Source organism: Phocoena phocoena, chromosome 15 (genome assembly GCF_963924675.1).
Source record: "Phocoena phocoena chromosome 15, mPhoPho1.1, whole genome shotgun sequence".
In the NCBI taxonomy this organism is placed as follows: domain Eukaryota; kingdom Metazoa; phylum Chordata; class Mammalia; order Artiodactyla; family Phocoenidae; genus Phocoena; species Phocoena phocoena.
The window spans coordinates 28,737,354-28,761,827 of record NC_089233.1 but is presented as its reverse complement, the minus strand read 5'-3'; the positions used below and the strand labels follow the sequence as shown (position 1 = coordinate 28,761,827).

The 24,474-nt window shown below is 48.6% G+C and overlaps 1 protein-coding gene across 1 annotated transcript in view; it reads right to left on the bottom strand.

The window, feature by feature from the left end:
- LITAF (lipopolysaccharide induced TNF factor) overlaps window positions 1-24,116 on the bottom strand; it is a 29,887-nt gene extending 5,771 nt beyond the window's left edge. Inside the window, exons 1-2 of the mRNA XM_065893100.1 lie at window positions 24,083-24,116; window positions 160-384 (exon numbers count right to left, since the gene is read on the bottom strand). Coding sequence (XP_065749172.1) covers window positions 160-379 — 220 coding nt within the window. The 5' untranslated portion in view covers window positions 380-384; window positions 24,083-24,116. The remainder of the gene's footprint in view (window positions 1-159; window positions 385-24,082) is intronic.
- Window positions 24,117-24,474: the final 358 nt, after the last annotated feature.

The window sequence follows — 24,474 nt, the reverse complement described above, 5'->3', positions numbered from 1 at the left end:
AGGGAACCCAAGACTAGATGTGAAATCTCAGGACACGGGGGAAAGTTGGACTGACTGGCACTTTGCTTAGACTCTGGGGCACAGTCACTACGGCCACTCTCCGGAGTCCCAGGGCTGAGGGCCAAGGAGAGGTAAGGGGGCCCGGGAGGCCGTACGTACTTGCATTGGCATTGGGGACGGGCACTGGCTGGGTGTAGTACCCAGGCGGATTCATGCCCTTCCCATCTGGGCCCGTCATGAGCCCCGTGGCCGGCCCAGGCATGGGTGCTGGAGGTGTGGGGTAGTAACTGTTAACAGAAACTGTCTCTTCATAGGATGGGGGCGCAGTTGGCACCGAGGAAGGTCCAGCAGCCGCCTGGTAGGATCCTGGAGCAGACATTTTACCTAAAGTAAAACCAGAAGACACCAGATCAGAAATTCAATTGACAGGGGCCTCCCTGGTGGTGCAGCGGTTAAGAATCCACCTGCCAATGCAGGGGACACGGGTTCGAGCCCTGGTCCAGGAAGATCCCACATGCCGCGGAGCAACTAAGCCTGTGTGCCACAACTACTGAGCCTGTGCTCTAGAGCCCGTGCTCCGCAACAAGAGAAGCCACCGCAGTGAGAAGCCTGTGCACCGCAACGAAGAGTAGCCCTGGCTCGCCGCAACTAGAGAAAGCCCCTGTGCAGCAACAAAGACCCAATGCAGCCAAAAATAAATAAATTAATTAATTAAAAAAAAATTCAACTGACATCTCCCCATCTCTCTTTTCCACTCTCAATCCTTTTTTTTAACATCTTTATTGGAGTACAATTGCTTTAAAATGTTGTGTTAGTTTCTGCTGTACAACAAAGTGAATCAGCTATACTTATATATATATATCCCCATATACCCACCCCCTTGAGCCTCCCTCCCACCCTCCCTATCCCACCCCTCTAGGTCGTCACAAAGCATCGAGCTGATCTCTCTGTGCTATGTGGCTGCTTCCCACTAGCCATCCATTTTACATTTGGTAATGTATATATGTCAATGCTACTCTCTCACTTAGTCCCAGCTTCCCCTCCCCCTCCTGTGACCTCAAGTCCGTTCTCTACGTCTGCATCTTTATTCCTGACCTGCCACAAGTTTCATCAGTACTGTTTTTTTAGATTCCATATATGTGCATTAGCATCTGGTATTTGTTTTTCTCTTTCTGATTTACTTCACTCTGTACGACTGACTCTAGGTCCATCCACCTCATTACAAATAACTCAATTTCGTTCCTTTTTATGGCTGAGTAATATTCCATTGTATATATGTGCCACATCTTCTTTATCCATTCATCTGATGATGGACATTTAGGTTGCTTCCATGTCCTGGCTATTGTAAATAGTGCTGCAATGAACATTGTGGTACATGTATCTTTTTGAATTTCTTTCATTTTCTAACTGACAGACAATTAGGAAATGACCTGTGTCCAGTCTTGTCCAAAAGCCAGAAACGGAGTTAACATCATCCCTTCCAGACCCAAGAATGAGAACCTTAACAAGAGATTCCCTACATAAAGGTAAAAGGTAGGGGGACATCCCTGGTGGTTCAGTGGTTAAGACCTCAAGCTTCCACTAGAGGTTCAATCCCTGATTGGAGAACTAAGATCCCACATGCTGAGTCGAGTGGCCAAAAGAAAACAAAGGATTGCCTTGGGTATTGCTCACCCTTTGCATTTCCATTTAAAAAAAAAAGAAAGAAGGTAGATGATGACAAGAGAAAAATTACCCAAATCCCCTGGGCAAACATTCGCCAAATGTGAACATAAATTTTTTCACACTTGAAACCATCACCCAACCAAGACCTATCTTTCATATCTAGTGTTTTTTCTTTTCTTTTCTTTCCTCCTTTTTTAATCTTTTTTTAAAAAATTAACCGCTGCAGTTTTTACTAACAGTGTTTCAAGTGACCGGAAAAGACAAAGGCCTTCAAAAGCCAACCACAAACTATGGCAAATACTAAGCAAAACAAGCCAGAGGCCAAGAAACCCACACGGTGAATGCCATGTACCCGAAGTCCAGAAGCAGGAAAAGGAATCTTGGGGGTATAAGTTAAGAAAACGGTTACTCTTGGGAGGGGAAGGAGAGTCTGGAAGAGGCTGGTGGGTGAGGGTGTCTAGTCATGTTCTCTTCATCTGGGGGTGGTTACACAGGAATGTCCACTTTGTGAAAATTCGAGTTGTACAATTAAGTTATGTGCCCTTTTCTGTATATATGCTATAGTTTTTAAAAAGTAAACACACACAGGGACACACAAACCAACCAGTTCTCGTTTTGAAAAGTGAGAATCAGAGCAGCCAGGCACATATTTCCTTTTGTGAGGGCAAAGAACCGTTTTTTTTTTTTTCCCTGCAGAACTGATGCCCGCCTAGAATTACATGGCCTGGACCCAGGGTGTGTTCCTGTCTGCGGTCCCATGCTCGGCAGCCCCCGGGCAGCTGGAGAAGGACACAGTGCCGTCCTTTGTCTGCTTCTGTTTTTCCAACGGGGCAGGGCTAACGCTGCATTAGAAGATCCATTCAAACCTGTCTCAGGAGAAACGGAGCACGGAGCTCTGAGGGCAGCGAGCCACAGTCCGGGGGCTTGGCCGGGCCTGTGCTGCTTCCCACGCACCATGCCTCCTCTTCTAGATCCCGTGGGAAGTAGAATCGATTCATTCTGCTGCGGGGAGAAGGGGAGAATCCTTCAAGGACGCTCTGCCTTTCAGCCCAGCCCGAAAGAGGAGATTTCTCTGGGGGAAGAGATGAAAGGGCTTTCAAAGTGGAAAGAGAGACATGGGAAGATGACCATGCATAAAACAAAATCCATAAATAAAGCCAGATAGGTTGGAGCTGGGTTCTAGAAAATTGTGGAAGTCCTATGGAGATGTTTGGATCTCATTCTATAAGCCTGGGGCTGTCCAAGGGAAACTTTCCAGAAGGATGGAGATGGTCTCTATGTGGGCTGTTCAATACGGTCGCCAGCAACCACACCACACTGCCAAACACTTGAAATGCGTCCGAGGAACTGAATTGTTAAATTATATTTATTTAAATTGAAAATCGAATATAGGGAATTCCCTGACGGTCCAAGTGGTTAGCACTCTGTGCTTTCACCACTGAGGGCCTGGGTTCAATCCCTGGTTGGGGAACTAAGATCCCACAAGAAAAAAAAAAAAAAAAAGAAAGAAAGAAAGAAAGAAAGAAAATCAAATACACAATTCATTTACTGGAACATTTTTATGTAAGTCTGGGACTCCTAGGGTATGCGAATCTACTTTCTCAACAGCAAATTTAAGGAACTCTGAATTGAGATCAAATGTTTTTGATAAAATTTTAGCATCCAATTTGGGATATGATGTCAACGTAAAATACACCTTGGATTTCAAAACATTTTTTAAATGTTAACGTGAAACACCTCGTTCATAATTTTTTATATCGACTCTAGATTGAAATGATAATACTTTAGATAGCCAGAGTTAATATGTTGTTCCAGTTCATTTCACTTGTTTCTTTTTACTTTTTAAAATGTGGTTACTAAACAATTTTAAATTGCCTATGTGGCTCGCTTTCTGGTTCTATGGGATAGGAACCATGGAAGGTTACCGAGAAAAGGAAAGGTTCAACCCTAGACAGGGTAGAAGAAGCAGAAGGTCTGGAAAGGAAACAAGAAGCAAAGCTCGGAAGGCCCCTGTGTGGGGGTGGAAGGCCCAGGGATGGGGGGAGTCTACAGTGGGGGGTTGACCCCAGAACATCTTTGTGAAAACAGGCTCAGGGTTTAAAACAGACTGACTGTGAAAAGTGGTTAAGGTATATAACTGTGTCAATTTCCTCTCACCCACAGGAACAGAAATGCAGAAGTAGGAGGGAAGACGGGCCACAAACATCGGCCCCAGGATGCCTCTCTACCAGGCTCACCTCCAACGCTGGCTGCTGTCCCCTCCCGGCTTGCCCCAGACCTCCCCACATCCGTGCACTGGGCTGGAGGAGACTTCAGCTGGGGGAAACACGGCTGCCTCGTGCTCCCGGGTATTTTACATCCGTGCAGAACGTCAAGGACTCACTGTCCCTTCCTGTCTCAGGAAAGGCAGACCCAGAGCTGCCAACACGATTTATTATGAAAACTGAGTCATATAAAAAAACCCACATGAGCAGAAAGCACCATGCGTCCAGAAAGCCTAAAATAGCACAGTTTGCTGTGGTTGCAAACAGAGTGCTTCGGGAGGGGAAACAGAAGGTCCTGGGGTGCCCCAAATTCTGCAAATAGTTCGGGTCAAACCATTGCTTCTCTCCTCCGAAAGGGAAGAAACTCAGAGATTGTGAATTGTGCTGCTGAGAGCGAACACACAGGTGTTAGGAAGCTGGGGGGAGGTGGGGTTCTTGCCAAGACATCTAAAGGAAGGAAGGGCCTGAGCTTCTGGTTCTGGAAATTAATGTCTACCCACCCCTGCCCCTGTTTTAATTGACCATCATCATCTTTCTTGTGGTCACATCCTATTTTCTGGAACTTCAGGACACTCTCTCTCGGGAACATTGCTTTTGGATCAAACAGACACATAAACACGCTCATAATTCTGAAAAGAACAAGAGCAACAGTCTAGAATGGTTTAAGGAAAGGAAGGAAGGAAGGAAGGAAGGAAGGAAGAAGGAAGGAAGGGAGGGAGGAAGGGAGGGAGGGAGGGAGGGAGGGAGGGAGGGAGGGAGGGAAAGAAAACATATAACCAGCTGCTTTGAAATCTTTCTAAATAAATTCCACAGCTTGCCTTCCCCCAGGCCCCAGGCCAGGAAATGCCACTTCAGTCAATCCCATTTCTCTCCCTCTCTTTTTTCTTTTCTCTCCCCACCCCCATTTCTTTTTAATTTGGTTTCCCCCAGGGGCAGGAGGCCCACCTAGCCAGCCACTAAGCCACCCTTCCAGAAAGGATTTGCTCAACTGGCCTCCACACTCCCCTCCTCACCCCCACAATGTGAAATTCTTAAGGGCAGACACACATGTGGATACAGACACACAGACACACTCCACTGTCAGCAGAGAACCCTGCATCCCTCCAGAGCCGCCGCCTGTGTGCTAAGGCACTAGCACAATTCCATCTAACACTTGTGACCCGTTTTTCTGGGACAAACTGGAAACCACGGGAAAGTGTCTTTTAGTTTAACAAAACAGAAAAGCCACAGTTTTGCCACGTAAAAGCACAGCCTTGAGAATCCTTTGGTGGCCCTGGGTGGCTGGGGTGCAGCCTCTGCAGAACCCAGGTTGCCACAGTTACGGGGAGCTTTGTGGGGGGAAATAAAGGAACAAACAAGGGGGTCTCCCTCCTCCCTCCCCAGTTGTTTAACTTTCTTATTAAGCCCCTGAGAGTGGCTTTTCTCGACTGTCTATTGAAAAGGACACATTGAAGGCGATTCTCCACCCACCTTCCACCTGCCCCCGCAGGAATCGAGGAAATGTTAAGGGCTGGAGATTTCTGTTTCCACCATCTCATAATGACTCTTATTAGCTCCTTCCAAATGCAGAGAGAGGCACTCCAAACCCCTTTTTTTAAATATGGAAAATTTGACCAGGGCTGACCTCACGGGCATGTGACCCGTGTAGGCCCACGGGGCCCTACACGCAGAAGAGCCCCCCAAGCTCCGTTGAATGCTGCCGCCATCTTGAAATTCCAAATACTTCTCGAACCAGAGGCCCTGCCTTTCCACGCTGCACTGGGGCCAAATGTTAGGTAGCCAAATCGTGACCATTGGTTACAGAAAAGGAAAAGGAGGCATTTCTGATGCATGAAGAGATGCATTCCTGATGCAAGAAGAACAAGGGTGGGCTTCCCTGGTGGCGCAGTGGTTAAGAATCTGCCTGCCAATGCAGGGGACACGGGTTCAATCCCTGGTCCAGGAAGATCCCACAGGCCACGGAGCAACTAAGCCCATGCGCCACAACTACTGAGCCAGAGCTCTAGAGTCCACGAGCCACAACTACTGAAGCCCGTGTGCCGCAACTACTAAAGCCTGTGCGTCTAGAGCCCGTGCTCCGCAACAAGTGAAGCCACCGCAATGAGAAGCCAGCGCATCGCAACAGAGTAGCCCCTGCTCGCCGCAACTAGAGAAAGCCCACATGCAGCAACGAAGACCCAACACAGTCAATCAATCAATCAATCAATCAGTAAAGAACTGAATAAAAAAGAACCAGGCTTGGACTTGGAAGTTGGCCCATGACCAGCTGCATGATCCTGGGCCCCACTCTCTCATTCGTAAATATGCCAATTGGAAGTTTGGGGTCCCTAGCTGAAAACATCCCTTGTTCTGAGACAACGATTCGCTGGGTGAAAGATATTCTCTTAAATGGGCAGTGAGGGCTACACGGATATTTATTCCTGGGCAGGCCTACGGGAATAAGTCTGGGAGTAGCTCATTCACTGAACTGAGTATAAAACAGGATTTCCCAATCTTGTTTTCATTACAGCCGCCTCCCTCCTTCCCCTCCTACCCCTGGCCCCCAAGGAAAAATTTAAATTATATTTAAATTCAATTAATTAACTTGAATATAATTTAATTTCTACCTAACAAGAAAAATTAAATACTAAGAAATAAGATTTTGTTGGGCAGGGTTGAGTTTTGGAGGGCCACACACCACTGTAATATTTCAGATTTTTTTCACCTCTCCCCTCCCCCAAGAACCAATTTTCATTCCCTTGGATCCCCAGTGAGAACTCACTGTTTGGTAAGAGGTACTTGGGCCCAATGAGTTCCGCCAATCACCCACATTTGTTCATTGAGTATTTCTAAATTATGACTCCTCCTTTCTTGGTGTCATAAACGCAATTGTCCGAACTCAGTTTTTAACCTTTTACGGACCAAGTCCTAGGGATCCCTTACATCTGCATGTTCTTTTCCAGGCATGCCCAGCCCTCTCGCAACTTAATCACATGAGCCACAAGGGAGGGAGGTGGACAGGGGTAGGGTGATCAGACGGAGGGATACTTCCTTCTGTTGTACTGGGGCCAAGCAGGGCTGGGCTGGCATCCACTTCCTCCTGCACCCATCACTCCTCTGGGTCTTGAATCTGCTGGGTTGTCACTCCAGGAAGAAAGTAAAGGGTGCTCAGGGGTTCCAAAGACTGTTTACACCTTATTTTGTTATCTCAGAGTCCAGAGGTCCTGGCCTGATCAGAATCTACTACTCATCTCACAACTGCTACTCCGCACCCCAACCCAGATTCACAACTGCATTAAGATGAACCGTAACGGGCTCTTAACTTTACCGCAGCGGGCCCTGTAATTCACGCCCTTACATGCATCATCCCATGTCATTCCCACACCACTGAGTCAGAAATTATTGTTGTCATCAACCCGATTCACAGATGAAAAAGAGGTTGAGCGGCTTATCCAAATTTACACAGATGGAGTGGTTTGAACCCATGCCCCTCAGACTCTGGAGCTCTTTAGAACTCATCAAAATACCTCCCAGGCTGGGAGATCCAGACACAATCAGCAACTCGTTTTGCACACTTTGCCCCCCCCCCCAATGAAACGTGAAAGGAAAAATCAATTCTCAGTGGAAGCAACATATCTGAGCCCAAGGCGACAGGTCACCCCCTTTCTCTCTGCCTTCCTAACACCCGTGAAGATGCATATACACAGACTTTCACACGACACACTCAAGACAAGATTTAAAAAACTACCTGCCCATTATGGACTCCAACTAATTTTGTCATGAGGACTTTGCAGTTCAAAACGATCTACTTCTTTAATGAGAATCAGGGGTTCAGGAGGTCAGTGATCAGCCAAAGTTAGATATCCACAGAGCAATTCCTGCTCATCTGGGGGACACAAGCAATGAAGGGGAGATCTCAGAACTTCTGAGATGCCACATTTGCTTCAAGCAGCAGTGGGAGGCTGGGTTATCTCTGCCACCTGCTGCAGCTCCCAGGGAAGAAAAGGCAAAGGCCATGCCAACCGAGTCTCAGAGCAGGCTTTTTAATATCGCTGTTGAAAGACTGTCGCAAAAAGCCCTCAAAATCCTGGAGAGGAGCCACGCCGGTGGGCGCAGTGATCTTCGCGCCTTGAGCTGAGATTAATGAATTGATCCTGAAACCTCGAGACACAGGGAAAAAAACTCCAAGTCACCTGCAGCAACAGATTTGTTCCTAAAAAAACTCGGCCTAAACAGTCTTAGAATTCCCGGAAACACCCCGGTGGAGCTGCTATTCCGGGCCCTCACACAAGCTCTGGGAGTCATCGTACTCGGTCTGAGCCTGCACCACTGTTCACTGGATAACCTGGGGTCCCAACCTGGCAGCGTTTGCCTGGAATCCTAAATTCAGAGGCAGGGGGCTGACTTCCGGGAAGCCTAGAGATGGCTGGCCGACCAGCTCGATCACTGATACAGCGGTTCCAAAACGTCGCTGGGATGAACCTCGAAAACATGATCCTAAGTGAGAGAAGCCAGACGCAAAATCATTGTATGATTCCATCCATTTATACGAAATGTCCAGGATAGGTAAATCCAGAGACAGAAAACCAATTAATGGTGCAGGAGCTGGGGGTGGGGAGGGGAGGGTACTGGGAGGAAATAGGTACGGGGTTTCTTTTTAGGGTGATGAAAATGTTCTGGAACTGGATGGAGGTGATGGTTGCAAAACACTATGAATGTACTACTTGCCACTGAACTGTACACTTTCAAATGGTGAATTTTATGTTTGGTGAATGTTACCTTAGTAAAAAGAAAAAAAAGAAAGAACGATAAAAGCAGTGCTAGAAATCTTTTATCTATCGTCTCCATATCACAAGCCAAGGCCTGCAATTTGAGTCTCCAAATCCACCACTAGCCTTAGTTCAATGCATTCAGTGGCCCGTTTACCTAAAATTGAGACCACTGGGGTCTTTCTGACACCGGCCAACGTGTCCCCGACTAAGGTGACCTAAGGTCTTGAGTTGCCTGGGATGGAGGGGGTTCCCAGGACACGTTGAACCCCTAACTCCCCACCCTGCCTCTCACTTCACCTCCCACCACAGTTGCAAATTGATGTGTCTGCAGCCTGGCTTGGATGTCCCCAAACATGCCCCAAGCGTGCTCTTTCCTCTTTGCCCCCTGTCTCCTTCCTTCCCTATGGGTTTGCAAATTCCTCTCACCCACCATATCCCTGCTTGGCTGCCACCTTCTCCAAGAGGTGATCTCTGGCTTTCCCAGAGGAGAACTAATTCCTCCCGAACCTCTCTCTACACAGTGCAGAAATCAAGGGTGCAGGGTCTGGAGCCAGACAGCCTGTGGTCACATCAAAGTTCCCCTGGGCATGACTTTGGTGCCTCAGTTTTCCCATCTGTAAAATAAGCACACTGGCAGCTTCTTCCTCATGAGGCTCTTGGGAGGATTAAATGAATCCACTTGCGAAAAGGACCCAGAGCAACGAGAGACACATATGCCCTCAGCACGTGCTAGCTGTCATTAACATATGTTTCTCTGCTGTACTTGTCACAGGGCACCTTTCTCGTCTAAGACGTCTTCCTAACCAGTCTGTGGGCCCTTTAAGGGCAGGGATTGAAATTATTAAAATCTGCATCCCTAGCACCTAGAACTAAGCTCAAAACATCATGGGTGCTTCATAGGGTAACCCACTGTCCCAGTTCGCCCAGGAAAGAGGGATTTTCCCGGATACAGGATTTTTGGTACCTAAATTGGGAAAGTCCCTGGCAAAGACCAAGACAATTTGGTCACCCCGATATTTCCACAAATGTTTGGAGAAAATGATACCTATGTGTAAAAAGGACACCAAGACCCATCTTGGATGGCATCAAGATTTGGAAGCAGACATAAATGGGAGGGTCTTACCCTAAGAGCCTCAACTTAGAATCTGACAAAAATGAAGTTTTTTTTTAATAGGAAATGTTACTAACAACAGGTCTCAATAACAGATGGCCTCGCAGTTCAGCTCAAGGTAACATGAGGGTTTGGCCAAATATGCTCCAGAACTGGAATCACTTAATTGGTCTGGAATCCTTTGTTTCCTCCAGAACTCCCTGGGGAGAATGGTATTTCTCAGCAGGGCACCCTGTGATGTCCAGGCAGAAGGTCAAGGTGTGGGTGGAGGGACTTCCCTGGTGGTGCAGTGGTTAAGAATCCACCTGCCAATGCAGGGGATACGGGTTTGAGCCCTGGTCCGGGAAACTCCCACGTGCCATGGAGCAACTAAGCCCATGTGCCACAACTACAGAGCCTGTGCTCTAGAGCCTGCAAGCCACAACTACTGAGCCCGCGAGCCACAACTACTGAAGCCCGCGCACCTAGAGCCCGTGCTCCGCAACAAGAGAAGCCACGACAATGAGAAGACCGCGCACTGCAACGAAGAGTAGCCCCCGCTTGCCGCAACTAGAGAAAGCCCACGCGCAGCAATGAAGACCCAACATAGCCAAAAATAAATAAATAAATAAGTTAATTAAAGAAAAAAAAGAAAGAAGGGCTCTCCTCACACCCTTTGGGGAAAAAAAAAAAAGATGTGGGTGGAAAGAACTTGAAAAGGGAAGCGTGGAGGCAAGTAAACACAAACAAGACAAAATCAGAGACAAAAAAAAGCCACAGTCTCTAAACTTCAAGATCGGTTTATTTTTACTCTTTGATGCAAGTTTCTGAGGCTGCTCGTCCCCGGGCTCTGCAGAAGGCGCCCCTGAATTTTGCCGACAACCACTGCTGGTCCTTGTTGGGGTTTCAGAAGAGAGTGAGAAGGAGGTGCTTCCTGCGGCTGCACCATCCGTCCAAGATCTGAACTTATGAGCAGGCTCCTCGCTGCCACCAGCCCAAACTCAGTAACACCTGTCACTCCATGTTCATCACCTGGTCCTTGGCATGGCTCTGAAGCCACTTGTTCTACGTGGATGGTGTGTCAACCATTCTCCAAAAATGACAATCTTTTTTCATGGGTGTCAAGAAAATTCGGAGGCTCTAACGAGCTTCTACCCCAAGATGCCGTAAGCATGAGCAGCTGCTGACACGCGTGGACAGGAAGTGGGGGGACGGAGTTCACACCTGTGCAGCATCTCCACCCTCAGTGCTTACCTACAACCAGCACGGATGGAACGGGGACTCTTGGCAGATGAGGGGCTTAAGGAGTCTCAGGTGACTTTTTTCTCCCAACTCCCAATCCTTTCTGGTGAAATGACCGACAGGCAGGCAGGGTCCAAAAGCAAAGGAGGAGGAGGGCAGAGAGGTAATGCCCGATGCTGAGAATTCTCCTTGGGCAATTGTACAAGACACATGGGCTTCACAGGCGACTCTGATCAGGAACTGACCTGGTGGAGCAGCAAGGCCATGGCCACTGAGCTCAGAAATGTTACAGGTGGGATGTCTCTGCCTGGTACCCAAGATACGGTTGCATGTGGGGTCTTCAGAAACACCTGTGTGTGATGCCTGTCACTTACAAGCATGGGCGGGCACCACCCACCTCTCAGGGGTCAGTAGGAATGACGTGGACCACGACCTGGCCTGCTGAATACCCAACAGAGATTTGGAGAAAAGAGAAGACATGGAAGAATGTGAGCAGATGGGGCACAGAGAGGGGAACAAAAAAGGCCCAAAGAAAATTAAGACGATAGGATTTTAAGGTTGGTTGAATGTTTAACAGCAGTAACTGGGACCAAACTTCCTTGGTTCAAATCCCAACTCTGCCATGTCTAGGCTGTGTGAACTTGGGTGAGTTGCTTCATTTCTCTGTGCCTTGGTTTCCTCATCTGGAAAATGGGCTAACAATCATACCCACACCTTCACAGTGTTGCAAGTTGGATGTGCCCAGAACACTGGGCACATGGGTCACTACGAAAGCATTAGTTCTAATTACTTACAGGGAAGCAGAGTAAAATCCGGGGAGGGGTCACTTGCCCTCAGTGACACAAGAGGTCTCACTGCCAGGAGGCAGGAGGACCCAAGCACAGACCCCATCACATCACGTGCCCCCGTTCTGAGGCCTCTACCTTCGCGCCTTTACTTGTTTGTCCAAACCCCCTACAGTCTGACCCTCCCAGCCCCACCTGCAGTGCATAGACAGAATAATGCCCCTTAAAGCTGTCCACACCCTAATCCCCAGAACGTGTCTTAAATGGCAAAAGGGACTCTACAGCTGTCATGAAGTTAAGGCCCTTGAGATGAGGAGATGATCCAGGTGGGCCTGAGGCAACCACAAGGGGTCCTTAGAATAGGGAAGCAGGAGGGCCTGAAAGAGAGAAGAGGCCCACTGGCTTTGAAATTGGCCCACGGAGCCATGAACCAAGACATGCAGGCGGATGCTAGATGGATTCCGGCCTAGAGCCTCGAGGAGGAATGCAGCACCTTGAGTGTCACCCATTTTGGACTTCTCAGCTCCAGACTGTAGGATAATAAACGTGTTATTTCAGCTACTAGGCTTGTAATTTGTTACAGCAGCCAGAGCAAACGAACCTGCCCCCTCCTAGCTAGGTTGCCCAATCCCCCTCTGGCCCTGCAGACTCCCAAGGGGGCTCTCCCCCTCCCATGGTGGGTGCCCCCCATCAGAGACCTGAGCCCCTCAACCTCCCACCCCAGCTCCCAGGCATCTGTCCACCCACCCTCGGTACTGAAGGAGTCCTTCTCTGGTTCAAACTCCACTTAAAGCCCACAAGTGTGGCCACCCCGCCACACCCCACCACGTCTGGGGGACTTTGCTCCAACAATGACTCCTCCTGCCAACCCTGCCCTCTCAGCTGGCTTCTCTCCGGATCTCTAGGCTGGTTCAAATCTTTCCTTATTAAAAGGTAAAAACCAGGGCTTCCCTGGTGGCGCAGTGGTTGAGATGCAGGGGACACGGGTTCGTGCCCCGGTCTGGGAAGATCCCACATGCCACGGAGCGGCTGGGCCCGTGAGCCATGGCTGCTGAGCCTGTGCGTCCGGAGCCTGTGCTCCGCAACGGGAGAGGCCACAACAGTGAGAGGCCCACGTACCGCAAAAAAAAAAAAAAAAAAAAAAAAAAGTGAAGGGGCTTCCCTGGTGGCGCAGTGGTTGAGAGTCCGCCTGCCGATGCAGGGGACACGGGTTCGTGCCCCGGTCCGGGAAGATCCCACATGCCGCGGAGCGGCTGGGCCCGTGAGCCATGGCCGCTGAGCCTGCGCGTCCGGAGCCTGTGCTCCGCAACGGGAGAGGCCACAACAGTGAGAGGCCCGCGTACCGCAAAAAAAAAAAAAAAAAAAAAAAAAAAAAAGTGAAAAAAAGGTAAAACCCAAAACCCCTGTCTTCCCTCAGTCTGGGTCCTCAGCCCCTCTGGCTCCCTGCTTCTCTTCCGTGTCCACGGATTCACCCCTGACCACCAGCCTCCTTCCTCCCTTGGCCATGACCCCTCCAAGCCCACTTCCCGTTTCCTGTCCTCTTCTCCCAAGGCTGCTGGCATCTCCTCTGGAAGGACTGCCTCACTGGCCTGGCCCTGCACCTCTACCTTCAGGGGCTGTGCCTCCCCGTCAGCCCGTCCACAGCAGGTCCCCGGGGACTCGGGGGTCTGCACGCAATGCCCACGGTCCCCCGAACTCCTCAACCCCACACCCATCATGCTGACCACGACCCACCCCTGGACAGCTCCCCCCCACCCCACCCCACCCCAGCCAAGCCAGTCTTCATAGAGAAAGATGCTTGTCTCTCTCTAAAGCAGGGAGATGCAGTTAAAACGACTCAGAGACAGATGGTCAAGCTTAATATCATCAGTGAGGAGTCATGTGGACATCACGCGCCTGCTGATCTGACGGAGTGAAAAGGGCACTCTGGCTTGGTGGTCCTGCTCCCCAAAACCCCTGACCCCAGGCTCATCACAAGAAAACCTCAGACAAACCGAAATTGGGCGACTTTCTACAGGGGACCAGGCCAGAACTCAAAACAGCCAAGGTCATGGAAAAAGGAAAGCTTGAGAAACTGTCACAGACCAAAGGAGAATGACAGGTGACAACCGAACAAAAGGTAGGATCCTGGATTGGACCCTGGAATGGAATCCACTGGAAAAACTGGTGACACTCAAAAAGTCTGGAGCTTGGTTAACAGGAAGTTACCAATGTCAGTTTCTTAGTTGTGGTGAATACACCCTGATGACGTAAGATGCTAACAGTAGGGGAGGCTGGATGGAGCATATGGCACTTCTGCACCAGCTCTGCAACTTTTCTGTATATCTAAAACTATTCTAAAATGAAAGGTTTGATAGACAGAGGTAACAAACTTATGGTTAACAAAGGGGGAAGGTGGGGAGGGATAAATTAGGAGTTTGGGATTAGCAGGTATACACTAATATACACAAAATAGATAAACAACAAGGACCTACTGTATAGCACAGGGACCTATATTCAATATCCTGTAATAAACCATAATGAAAAAGAATATGTATATATATGTATAATTGAATCACTCTGTCACAGGCCAGAAACTAACACATTGTAAATCGATTATACGTCAATTAAATAAATAAATTAATTAAATGAAAGGGCTGTGTTTAAAAAAATCCACAACTGATACCCAGATCTTTTTCACCCATCATTAGATTTGCCATTTTCACCCCGGCAAAGAGCAGAATGTTTGACTGTACACAGAGCTGGCCTGGACGTGGTTGAACAGGCCTCTCTCCCAGAGCCGGTAGGAAGGTAACCTGAGTCTCACACAACAGAAGCATCTACCAAAATTTAACATGCATGAGTCCTTTAACCTAGCAATTCCTCCTCTAGGAATCTGTATCAGAGCTGACCCCATGCCTGGGTGCAGTGACAAAATGATGAGCACACAAGGGTACTCACTGCAGTGTTGCCAGAAACCACCTAATTGTCCATCAGCAGAGGCCTGGGTAGACCAGTTATGGCGCATCCACACAAGGGAATAGTATGCAACCATCAAGAATGAATGAGGGGGCTTCCCTGGTGGCGCAGTGGTTAAGAACCCACCTGCCAATGCAGGGGACGCAGGTTCGAGCCCTAGTCCAGGAAGATCCCACATGCCGCGGAGCAGCTAAGCCCGTGTGCCACAACTACTGAGCCCGCGTGCCCAAGAGCCCATGCTCCGCAACAGGAGAAGCCACCACAATGAGAAGCCCGCGCACCACAACGAAGGGTAGCCCCAGCTCACCGCAACTAGAGAGAGCCCGCGCGCAGCAGCGAAGACCCAACGCAGCCACAAAAAAGACAGAATGAGGAAGTTTATGTGCAGAAACGCAGTTATCTCCGAGATGTATCAGTGCATGACAAAAGCCCAAATGGTGTTTATTGTCATAGGCCATCATTTGGGTACAAGGAAGAAGGATATATGTATTTCTTTGTAAAATATGCATAAAATGCCTCCAAATGGATACACAAGAAACTGATAACTGGGAATTCCCTGGCGGTCCACTGGTTAGAACTCAGCGCTTTCACTGCTGCATGATGTGGCCAAAAGGAAGAAAAAAAAAGAAAAGAAGAAAAAAAGAAACAAAGAAACTGGTAACAGTGGTTGCCTGTAAGCAGAGGGGGGAGGTGCACTGGAGGATGCAGCCAGATGAATGCTTTTCACTCTTATACCCTAAGCTGATCTTCTGTATACTGAGCCATAGCAAGATTACAAAATCAAAAAATTAAATTAAGAAAAAATTAATAAGTTAAACATATTTATAACTTAAAAATTTTACAGTTCTATACTCTATAATTTATTTATATTAATTATGATGTATTTATAATAAAATAAGTTTTAAAATTAATGAAATTAAAAATAAAATACATTAAACCTTTTATTTTAATAAATTTATTTTATTTGTTTATTTATTTTTGGCAGCATTGGGTCTTCGTTGCTGTGCACAGGCTTTCTCTTGTTGTGGCGAGCGGGGGCTACTCTTCATCGCGGTGCGTGCGCTTCAGTAGTTGTGGCACGCAGGCTCAGTCATTGTGGCTCACGGGCTCTAGAACACAGCCTCAGTAGTTGTGGTGCACGGGCTTAGTTGCTCTGCAACTGGCATGTGGGATCTTCCTGGACCAGGGCTCAAACCCATGTCCCCTGCATTGGCAGGTGGATTCTTAACCACTGCGCCACCAAAGAAGTCCCAAAACGTCTTTTTTTTTTTAATGGGGAAAAAGAGCCTCTTCTGCAAACCCATATTTGCCCTCCCCAGGTTGGTCTCTCTTGTCCTCCCACCTCTGGGTGAAATGACGTTATCATTAAAGTTACTGATTACTTCTCTTTGGTGAAAAGATGTGCACTCCACCGTTTCTGCTATATCAGCCCCAAATCTGTACTAACAACATCCTATTGGCCAAAATAAAATTCTTCTCTTCACATTTTACGCTATGATCCATTTTTCAGGCGGGAGGTTCTGAAGGCTGATGGCGGATGTGGGATTGGGGAGGTATGGACCCTCCCTCACTGGGCTTAAGGAACCCATTTAGGGAGGCAAAGTTAACCAACATGGGGAGATATGGGAGCAAACGCAAAGGGGAAACAGCCCAGATTCTAAGGCAAGTGGAGGGTCTAAGACAAGAGAAGGACACAGGCGAGGGCAGAACAGGAGGTGGGTGAACAGTGTGGCAGAAGACACAGAGGCAGGCACACCTGTGTCCTGTGGGGGCGTGAGCAGTGGTTGGCCAGGAGGGTGCGGTCGGGTTACAGGAGCACTTTCTACATCAAGAGCCTGGCCCTGGGACTTCCCTGGCGGTCCAGTGGTTAAGACTCCGCGCTTCCCACTGCAAGGGGAGGAGGTCCTATCCCTGGTCGAGGAACTAAGATCCCGAAGGCCACACAGCATGGCCAAGAAAAAAAAAAAACAAAGAGTCTGGCCCTGGTGAGGTGGGGACCAGGCTACCAGGCTGGACCTTCTGGGGAGGGACCCCCACGCAGGTTCTGTTTCATTAACCAGCAGCCCAAAAGCGACTTGAAAAGCCCCCCAAAGTTTTCAACCCCTGCCAGGGAGAATTCAGATTCTAAAAATAAGCCTCAAAACCTAGAATACCAGGAGAAAGCAACCACAGCAGAAGCCATCCAACAACTCCCCATCAGTATAAACACACATCAAAGGCCCAAAGACCTGTAGCCAAGGGGTCCTCTCCCCAGATCACATCTCAACACAACAAAAACTCCAGTCTCATAACTTCTGGTGTTGCTTCATTCTGATCGAGGCCCCTTTTTCAATATCTCTCCCCTGAAAATCTCTTAACCATTTTCTAAAATGATCCCCTATTATTTCTCTCTGCCTTCTTAAAGTCAAGAAAGAAAGGAAGAGAGAAAGAGAGGGAGGGAAGGAGGATAAGAAGGAAGGAAGGAAGGAAGGAAGGAAGGGAGGGAGGGAGGGAGGGAGGGAGGGAGGAGGGAGGGAGGGAGGGAGGGGGGAGGGAGGGAGGGAGGGGGGAGGGAGGGAGGGAGGGAGGGAGGGAGGGAGGGGGGAGGGAGGGAGGGAGGGAGGGAGGGAGGAAGGGAAATGCTTGTGTCAGCATCTTGCGGTTCTGTGATACCCCAGGCTGCTGGCAGCCCCCATCCTGCTCCTCCATTTGCTGCTTCAAAGCTTCCGAGGACTGGAAAACCAGAACCCAGTGTGTAAGAACTCTGTGTAAAGTAAGAATTACTAGTTTCCTTCGGTGCCTCCCATGAGAAAAGTAAACAAGCTTGGGCATTTATCTTGATGATAAATACCTGTGTTACTTGGGAGACTCCTATTTGCTTATTTTCTCAATTCTGGCCATAGTCCAGATGACTGTAGGTTTTATAACTGTCATACCTTTGAAAGTTATACAACAGTCTTGCCTTTAGCAAGACTTAAGGTGAGAACAGGGTGGTAAACATTAGCTACTGCAGTCTTTTAAGGCATGCCCCGCTTCCCCTTGCCTATCCTATACAACCCAGCCCTGGATGACAGAAGCCTTCCTACTGTGTCCTAATTGCTTCCTGTGTGCAAATTAGATTCTGTTTCCCTAACTGGACTGCATTACACCCCTCCAGGGAAGGGCTATCTTCCATGTTTCTCTGGATCCCCCAGAGCTTTAGCGAAAGCAATGCACAGACAACCTCCTGGCAGAGCTGAGATTTCATGCGCACATATGGGGTCTATCTATCTCATATACGACGGGGGAATCTATAGTGCACGCTCTTTGAAAGAGTGTATTTTTGGGGGGTAGTTTTCTTTTCCAGTTTGAGATATAACTGACATACAGCACTGTGTAAGTTTAAGGTGTACAACATAATGATTTGCCTTACATACATCACGAAATGATTACCACAATAGTTCAGTGAACAGCCATCCTCTCATAAAGATTCAACACTAAAGAAATAGGAAAAAAATTCTTTTCCTTGTGATGAGAACTCTTAGGATTTACTTTCTTAATAAGTTTCATTTATAATGTACAGCCATATTAATTACCTTTATTATACATTTACATCCCGAGTACTTACTTATAACTAGAGAAGTATTTCCTAAATAAAGACAAATCTTCCTTACAGAAGAATTCCAAATGATATGTGTAGAAGCCCCCTCCCTCCAGGAGGTGGAGATTAATCTAGCCCCTCCCTCTCCTAGGTGTGGGCTGGATTTAGTATCTTGCTTTTAAAGAATAGTCTAGGAAAAGAGAAAAAGACTAACTATCTACAATGGAGAAAGCTGGCAAACACCACCTTAACCTAGAGACAAAGGTTAACATCATTAGCAATGTCACATGGGTATCATGTACCCCCTGATGTGATGTGATGCAAAGAGCCCTTCATCTCTGAGGCTTTCTTCCCCCAAACCCATAACCCCAGTGCAATCATGAGAAAAACATCAGACAAACCCAATGTGAGGGAAATTCTATAAAATCTCTGCCCACTGCTCTCCAGAAAGTCATGAAAAACAAGGAAAGGAAAGACTGAGAAACCGTAGTAGACCGGAGGAGACTGGAGATGGGGTGATTCAATGCAGTATGGTACCCTGGGTGGGATCTTAGAACAGAAAAGGGACGTTGGCGGAAACACTGGTGAACTCCAAATAACGTCTGGAATGTGATTAACAGTGAGCTACCAATGTCAGTTTCCTAGTTTGACAAACGTCCTGTGGTGATGATGTGAGATGTTGGGGGGCGGGGGGTAGTCGGGACGACTGGGTGAGGGGTAGATGAGAACCCCCTGCCCGAACTGCCAATTTCCCGCAAATCTAAAATTAAACTATAAGATGAACTGGAGCAGGCAGGCCTCACTCAAAAGCATTCAAGTTCAGTTTTTAAAAACAAAAGCAAAAAAATGTTAAGGTTTACTTTTTTAAGTTTTTTTTTTCTCAAGTGTATTTTGGTTAAATGGGAAAGGTTAAGTGGAGGCGGGGGTGATGATCAGGGTTTCTATTATTTCTCACTGAGGATGAGTGGGTGGATACTTAAGTAGGTAGATAGATAGATATCACCATATTTAAGCAAATGGGCCTTAGAGTTTAATGAATCTCCAAACCTCCCAGCTGAATGCACACTGATTCCCCGGCCACAGATCTGTACCCCCTCCCTTAAGATAGATTTTAAAACTCTCACAAAGTGGTTTTAACCACAGGTAGGTGATAAACTCTTCTAAAAATATATCCTCCGGTTTTCTAGATTTAGGTATCAGATCAACATACAAAAGGGCAAAGCCTTCAGAGAGAAGATAAAGCAGCTTTTTCACCACCAACTTAATCCTCTAAGATCAGTTCTTTCAGGAAGAAAAAGAGGAAGACTATTCAATTCCACTCTCTGCCCCCACCGTGCAGCCCCAGAAAAGAATCTTGCTCCGAGTATACGTGCATCACAGAAATGACCCCAGGAAAAAAAGGCATTCCTTCAGCAAAAGGAGGACACACACACACACATGCAAATTGTCAGGTCCCCTGAGAAAACAGTCTAGTTTGTACACAAGGTGGAGAACCAGCTGAGGTCAAAGAGAGATGGTCTTTCACAGCCGCTAGAGAAAAATGTTCTTTACAATAATGTGAGCACGAGTGAAACCTGATTTCAAAAACCCTAACGAATTATCTGACTTCTACATTTAGTCAATCAAATATTGTTCAAACTTCTTAAACTAAAGGCCACTGGCTAGCAATCTTTAAAATGCAAAGATTCTGCGACGCTGTGTTTGCTGTAATGTAATTTAACCCGTATATGGCACCAGAAAATGTCCCAGGCAAACGGTGCTTCTTAAACTCTCAGTCAGTAAGGAGGAAGAATTTAGACAAAAGGGGAAATTGGGATCTCCAACTCTCTTTAGGAAAGGAAGTGAGAAATTACACTAAGGTTCTTAGGCTAATGGACCCCAAAACACACTCAGTTTCGGTCTCCCTCAGTTAAAAAATACCAAAGCTCACAGGGAAAGATTTCAGAGACGTGTTTTCAAATGACATCTTCTAAATTCAGTCTGTTTCACAAGTCAAAGATAAAGTGACCACAATCTGAGAGCCAGGTTCAAAGATGGCATAACTACAAATCACAGTGATTTGTAGAATGGAAAATCCTTCCACTGGGGAGCTGGGCTGCTCCCCCAGAATCAGAGAGGGCAATTTCCCCCTGGATTCCTGGTGAAACCACATCCCCAGTTTCCACATGAATGATAGTTTTTGATGAAACAGCACAATGAGAACATTAATGGGACTATATCAGGAGACAAAATGGTATGTACCCTGATTACAACTTCATAAAAAAACAGGCACCATGACAAAAGATAAAACTGCCAAACAGCGGCTTCCCTGGTGGCACAGTGGTTAAGAATCCGCCTGCCAGTGCAGGGGACACGGGTTCGAGCCCTGGTTCGGGAAGATCCCACATGCCGCGGAGCAACGAAGCCCGTGCGCCACAACTACTGAGCCTGTGCTCTAGAGCCCCGTGCTCTGCAACAAGAGGAGCCACCGCAATGAGAAGCCTGCTCACCGCAATGAAGAGTAGTCCCTGCTCGCCACAACTAGAGAAAGCCCGTGAGCAGCAACAAACCCAACACAGCCAAAAATAAATAAATAAATAAATTTATAAAAAAACCAAAAAACAAAAAAACTGCCAAACAAGGAAAACAGATGCTGGTTGTTTCATTCACAGCGTGAGATTATACCTGATAATCTTCTTTATCTTTCATGCTTTCTGTAATATTGTTATTTTTTACATAACTTTAAAAGCTATCAGTGCAGCCTTTATGAATAACCTCCCTGGACTCAAGGTTAGGGCAAGTCAATGCTAAGCTCTTAAACTGACCCCAGGAACACTGTCAATTCTAAAACTCCATGAGCTAAGTAAGCTTCAATTCTCCATCATCATTTTCCCTGAAGTTACCTTCTTCACCCACAAAGAAGAAAGTGCCTCTGGCTTTTCCGATCTTGGTGAATTAACTTCCTGCCTACTAGGTGAACAGGGAATCACCACACAGACACCCTTGATATCTCCTTTCTTCTGTCCAGGTCTTAAACCCTATGAAACTACACACAGTTCTTCTACTGAAATAACCTGCGGCTAAGGGACAACTTCATTAGCTACGAAAGTGTTATCCTGACTGCCCAGAGTGCAAACAATAAGATGAAATTGTGAGGACCCGGCAAAGTACCACTTAGAACTCAAATAACAATGTTAAGATAAGTAAACACCAGTCAAGTTCAGAACAGGCCATAGGGGGGCCAAATGGGCACCAAAGACACCATAAACACGTCAGTACTGAAGTATGGCAGAGTTAAGGAGGACTTATTTGCATGATGAGATGGACCACCTTGCCCACTGAGCTATTCTTGTTGCAGTAAAAGCACAAATAAGGACAAGTCACCGTGCCAAGACTCTAGGACTTCGTGTCAGATCTTGCTTTTTCCACCATCACTGTAACTGGGGTTGATTGATCTTCGGTGGGAGAATTTTAAGTCCCTGATGGCATACTCCCATTCTCACAGTGGCACCATAGCACCTCTGGTTGTGGGTAATGGCAACAAATCATGCCCTGTCTATCTCCTTGAAAATGAACTTAGGCCTTCCAGTTCCTTTGCTCTCAGTGGTTCCCCTTTCAGTGTTCTCAACTATGGGCTAGTCTGTGCCTCCTCCGAAGCTTTGCTGAGCCCCTTCTGCTCGTTCGGAATGCTGCCCATCTAGTCCACATGTACCTTCTGCTACATGTACTCAGGCCTCTGCTTTTCTATGAAACTTTCCCTGACTAACCTGGCCCCCAGCTCACAGCTCCCTCCTTTCCATTCCTTTCAATCCTTCCAGAGTCACAGGGGCATTGCTGAGCATTGGCTTTTCACCTTTGTGTGTTTCCATTTTCCACCCACAGCATAAACCCCTCAGGACCAGGAGCCATTTCTTCTGTGTCCTTTACAAGGCAAGGGTAGCACTTTATTTCCCCACAGCTATCCCGTAAAAGCGACCACAGGAACAAAGGGAAGTTTACTCGCCAGAGACAGCGAAAGGACTTCAATCTAGTATTTTAGAGACTTCAGAAATGGATTCTCCATCTCAGATCAATCACCGAGTCACTTAATCCATGAAAACATTACAACAAGGATACTTTTACAAATTTGAATAAAAGCATGTATTATTCATGCCTTAAAGTAACAGGAAAGAGAGAAGATGGACCTCTCCCACTGTAGATCTACAATAAATGTTTCTTAGAGAGTCTGGTGCACATTTACATTCCAGAGCAAGGACTGGCTGAGAGGTAAGCCAAGTGCAGCATGGGTGTTATTCTATGCCAGGTAGAGCAAGTCACCTGCTCTCTGGACTCTGAGCCAATTGTGATAAAACCAAACATGCTGGTGGAGTCCCAAATACCAGTTCATCCCACTACATGGCATCCAGGTTAGTCCCATTTTAGAAGAGTCACCCAGAGACGTCTTGGGGTGGGAGTAGGAAGGTAAGGGAGGCAGTCAAGCACACACTAATGCAAACCATGTCTTTCCTTAAAAGGGCCCCAGGGGAACTGCAGGGCCAACCTGCATTCCAGACAGCGCCTGAACCAGGGCCAGCTCACCAGGCCAAGGATTTATTCCCCTTGGGAAGACGGGTGGGAGAGTCTACCCTGATGGGCTAAGATGGGAAGGTCCTGTGGCTTCCAGAAACTGGATTTCCCAGCCACCAAAGCTCGGTCCAACAGGCAATGACATCAGCCCCACTTATCAGCACAAAAGCCACCAGAAAACTATTCAAAGACCAGCTGGCCTGATCCCTGGAATGCACAGCCCTTCCAGAATACACCCATTTCCCATCACCTCCTCTCCCTGACCCTGACCAAGGGCTTCTGGCAAAATTACCCCACTGCCCAGATCGACAGGGGCCTGTACAGCAGAGGGGAGGGGGCGACCTGCCTATCTTGGTAGGGAGGGGTGAGGTCCACCTCGCCGGCATGTGCCACTGGCATCCATCCAGCACCGGCAGTGGATGGGGTCCCGGCCCAGCCCTGAACTCACAGGGTGCCCACCTTACCCCCCCATGAAGGGGGCGTCTAGCCAGGGCCCAGGCTCCCTTTGCTCTGTGTCCCGGATTTTCATCTGCTGGGGGCTCCCTAGGTCCTCGGGTGTCCACACAGTCACCGGCTGAGAGCCGTCCAGAATCCTGCGGGGAACCCCCGGGGTCAGGGGAAAAACGCAGATGCCGTGGCCCCTAGAAGTCGAATTTCTGGGACCGGCGTCCGGAAATTCGTCGGGCTTTTTTGTTTGTTATTTGGTTTTGTTTCTGAATCACTGGCTGATGATTCTGGAAATCTCAACTTTTGAGATAGCTGCCACCAGAGCGAGTTGAGACTTTCCTGAAAAGCCTCGGGGAGTTCTCTCCGGGGAGGCGGCCCCGCGAGTAGGAAGGGGCGCGCTTTCAGGTTGGGGCGGGACGACCCCACCGCGCGCGATCCGCGGGCGATCTGCCCACTTAGCAGAGCAGGAACGGAACCAGCCTGTCCCGCGGCGGGAACAGGCGCCGAGAGGCTGGAAACCCGGCCTCACCGGCGCCGCACAGAAGATCGAGGCGGGACCTCGACGCCTTCCACCCCACCTCGACCCCGGGGACCCGTCAGGGTTCCCGGCCGCCACGACCAGCGTGGAGCCCGGAGCAGGTGCTCGCGCCGTACGGAGCCCGCTCGCTCCCCACCGCCGGCCCGGGGTACCCCCGATTCGCGCCCCGGCCGCTGCCCGCCCCCATCCGCGGCCCCCACCCGCGCCCCGACCGCCAGCCCTCCAGCGCTGCACTCACCGCCGCCCGCGCAGCCAGTCGAGCCGGGAGGTCTGAGCTGGCGGTATAGGCTGGCGGGCTGGCGGGCGGGCGGCTGGGAGGAGCTCCCGGCGGCGGGGGCGGGAGCTGGACCGGCCGGGGCGGGACGCTGCGGCCTCGGCTTCCGGCTTCTCCACGCCTCCGCGCGCGGTCGGGACCCGCGCCCAGCCACCTGCGGGGGCCGCTAACCCGGGCCTGAGAGCCCGCCAGGGACCTGCGACCCTCCGGCTCTGCCCTTCCCCTCCACCCCTCCGATCTCCCACTACCCTCGAAACACCCCGGGTTACACCCCAGACCCCGTTCACTCCCTGGAACCCCCAGTTTCAGCCCAGACCCCACTCGCCCCATACTGGTGTCTCCCCTTTCGGATTCTG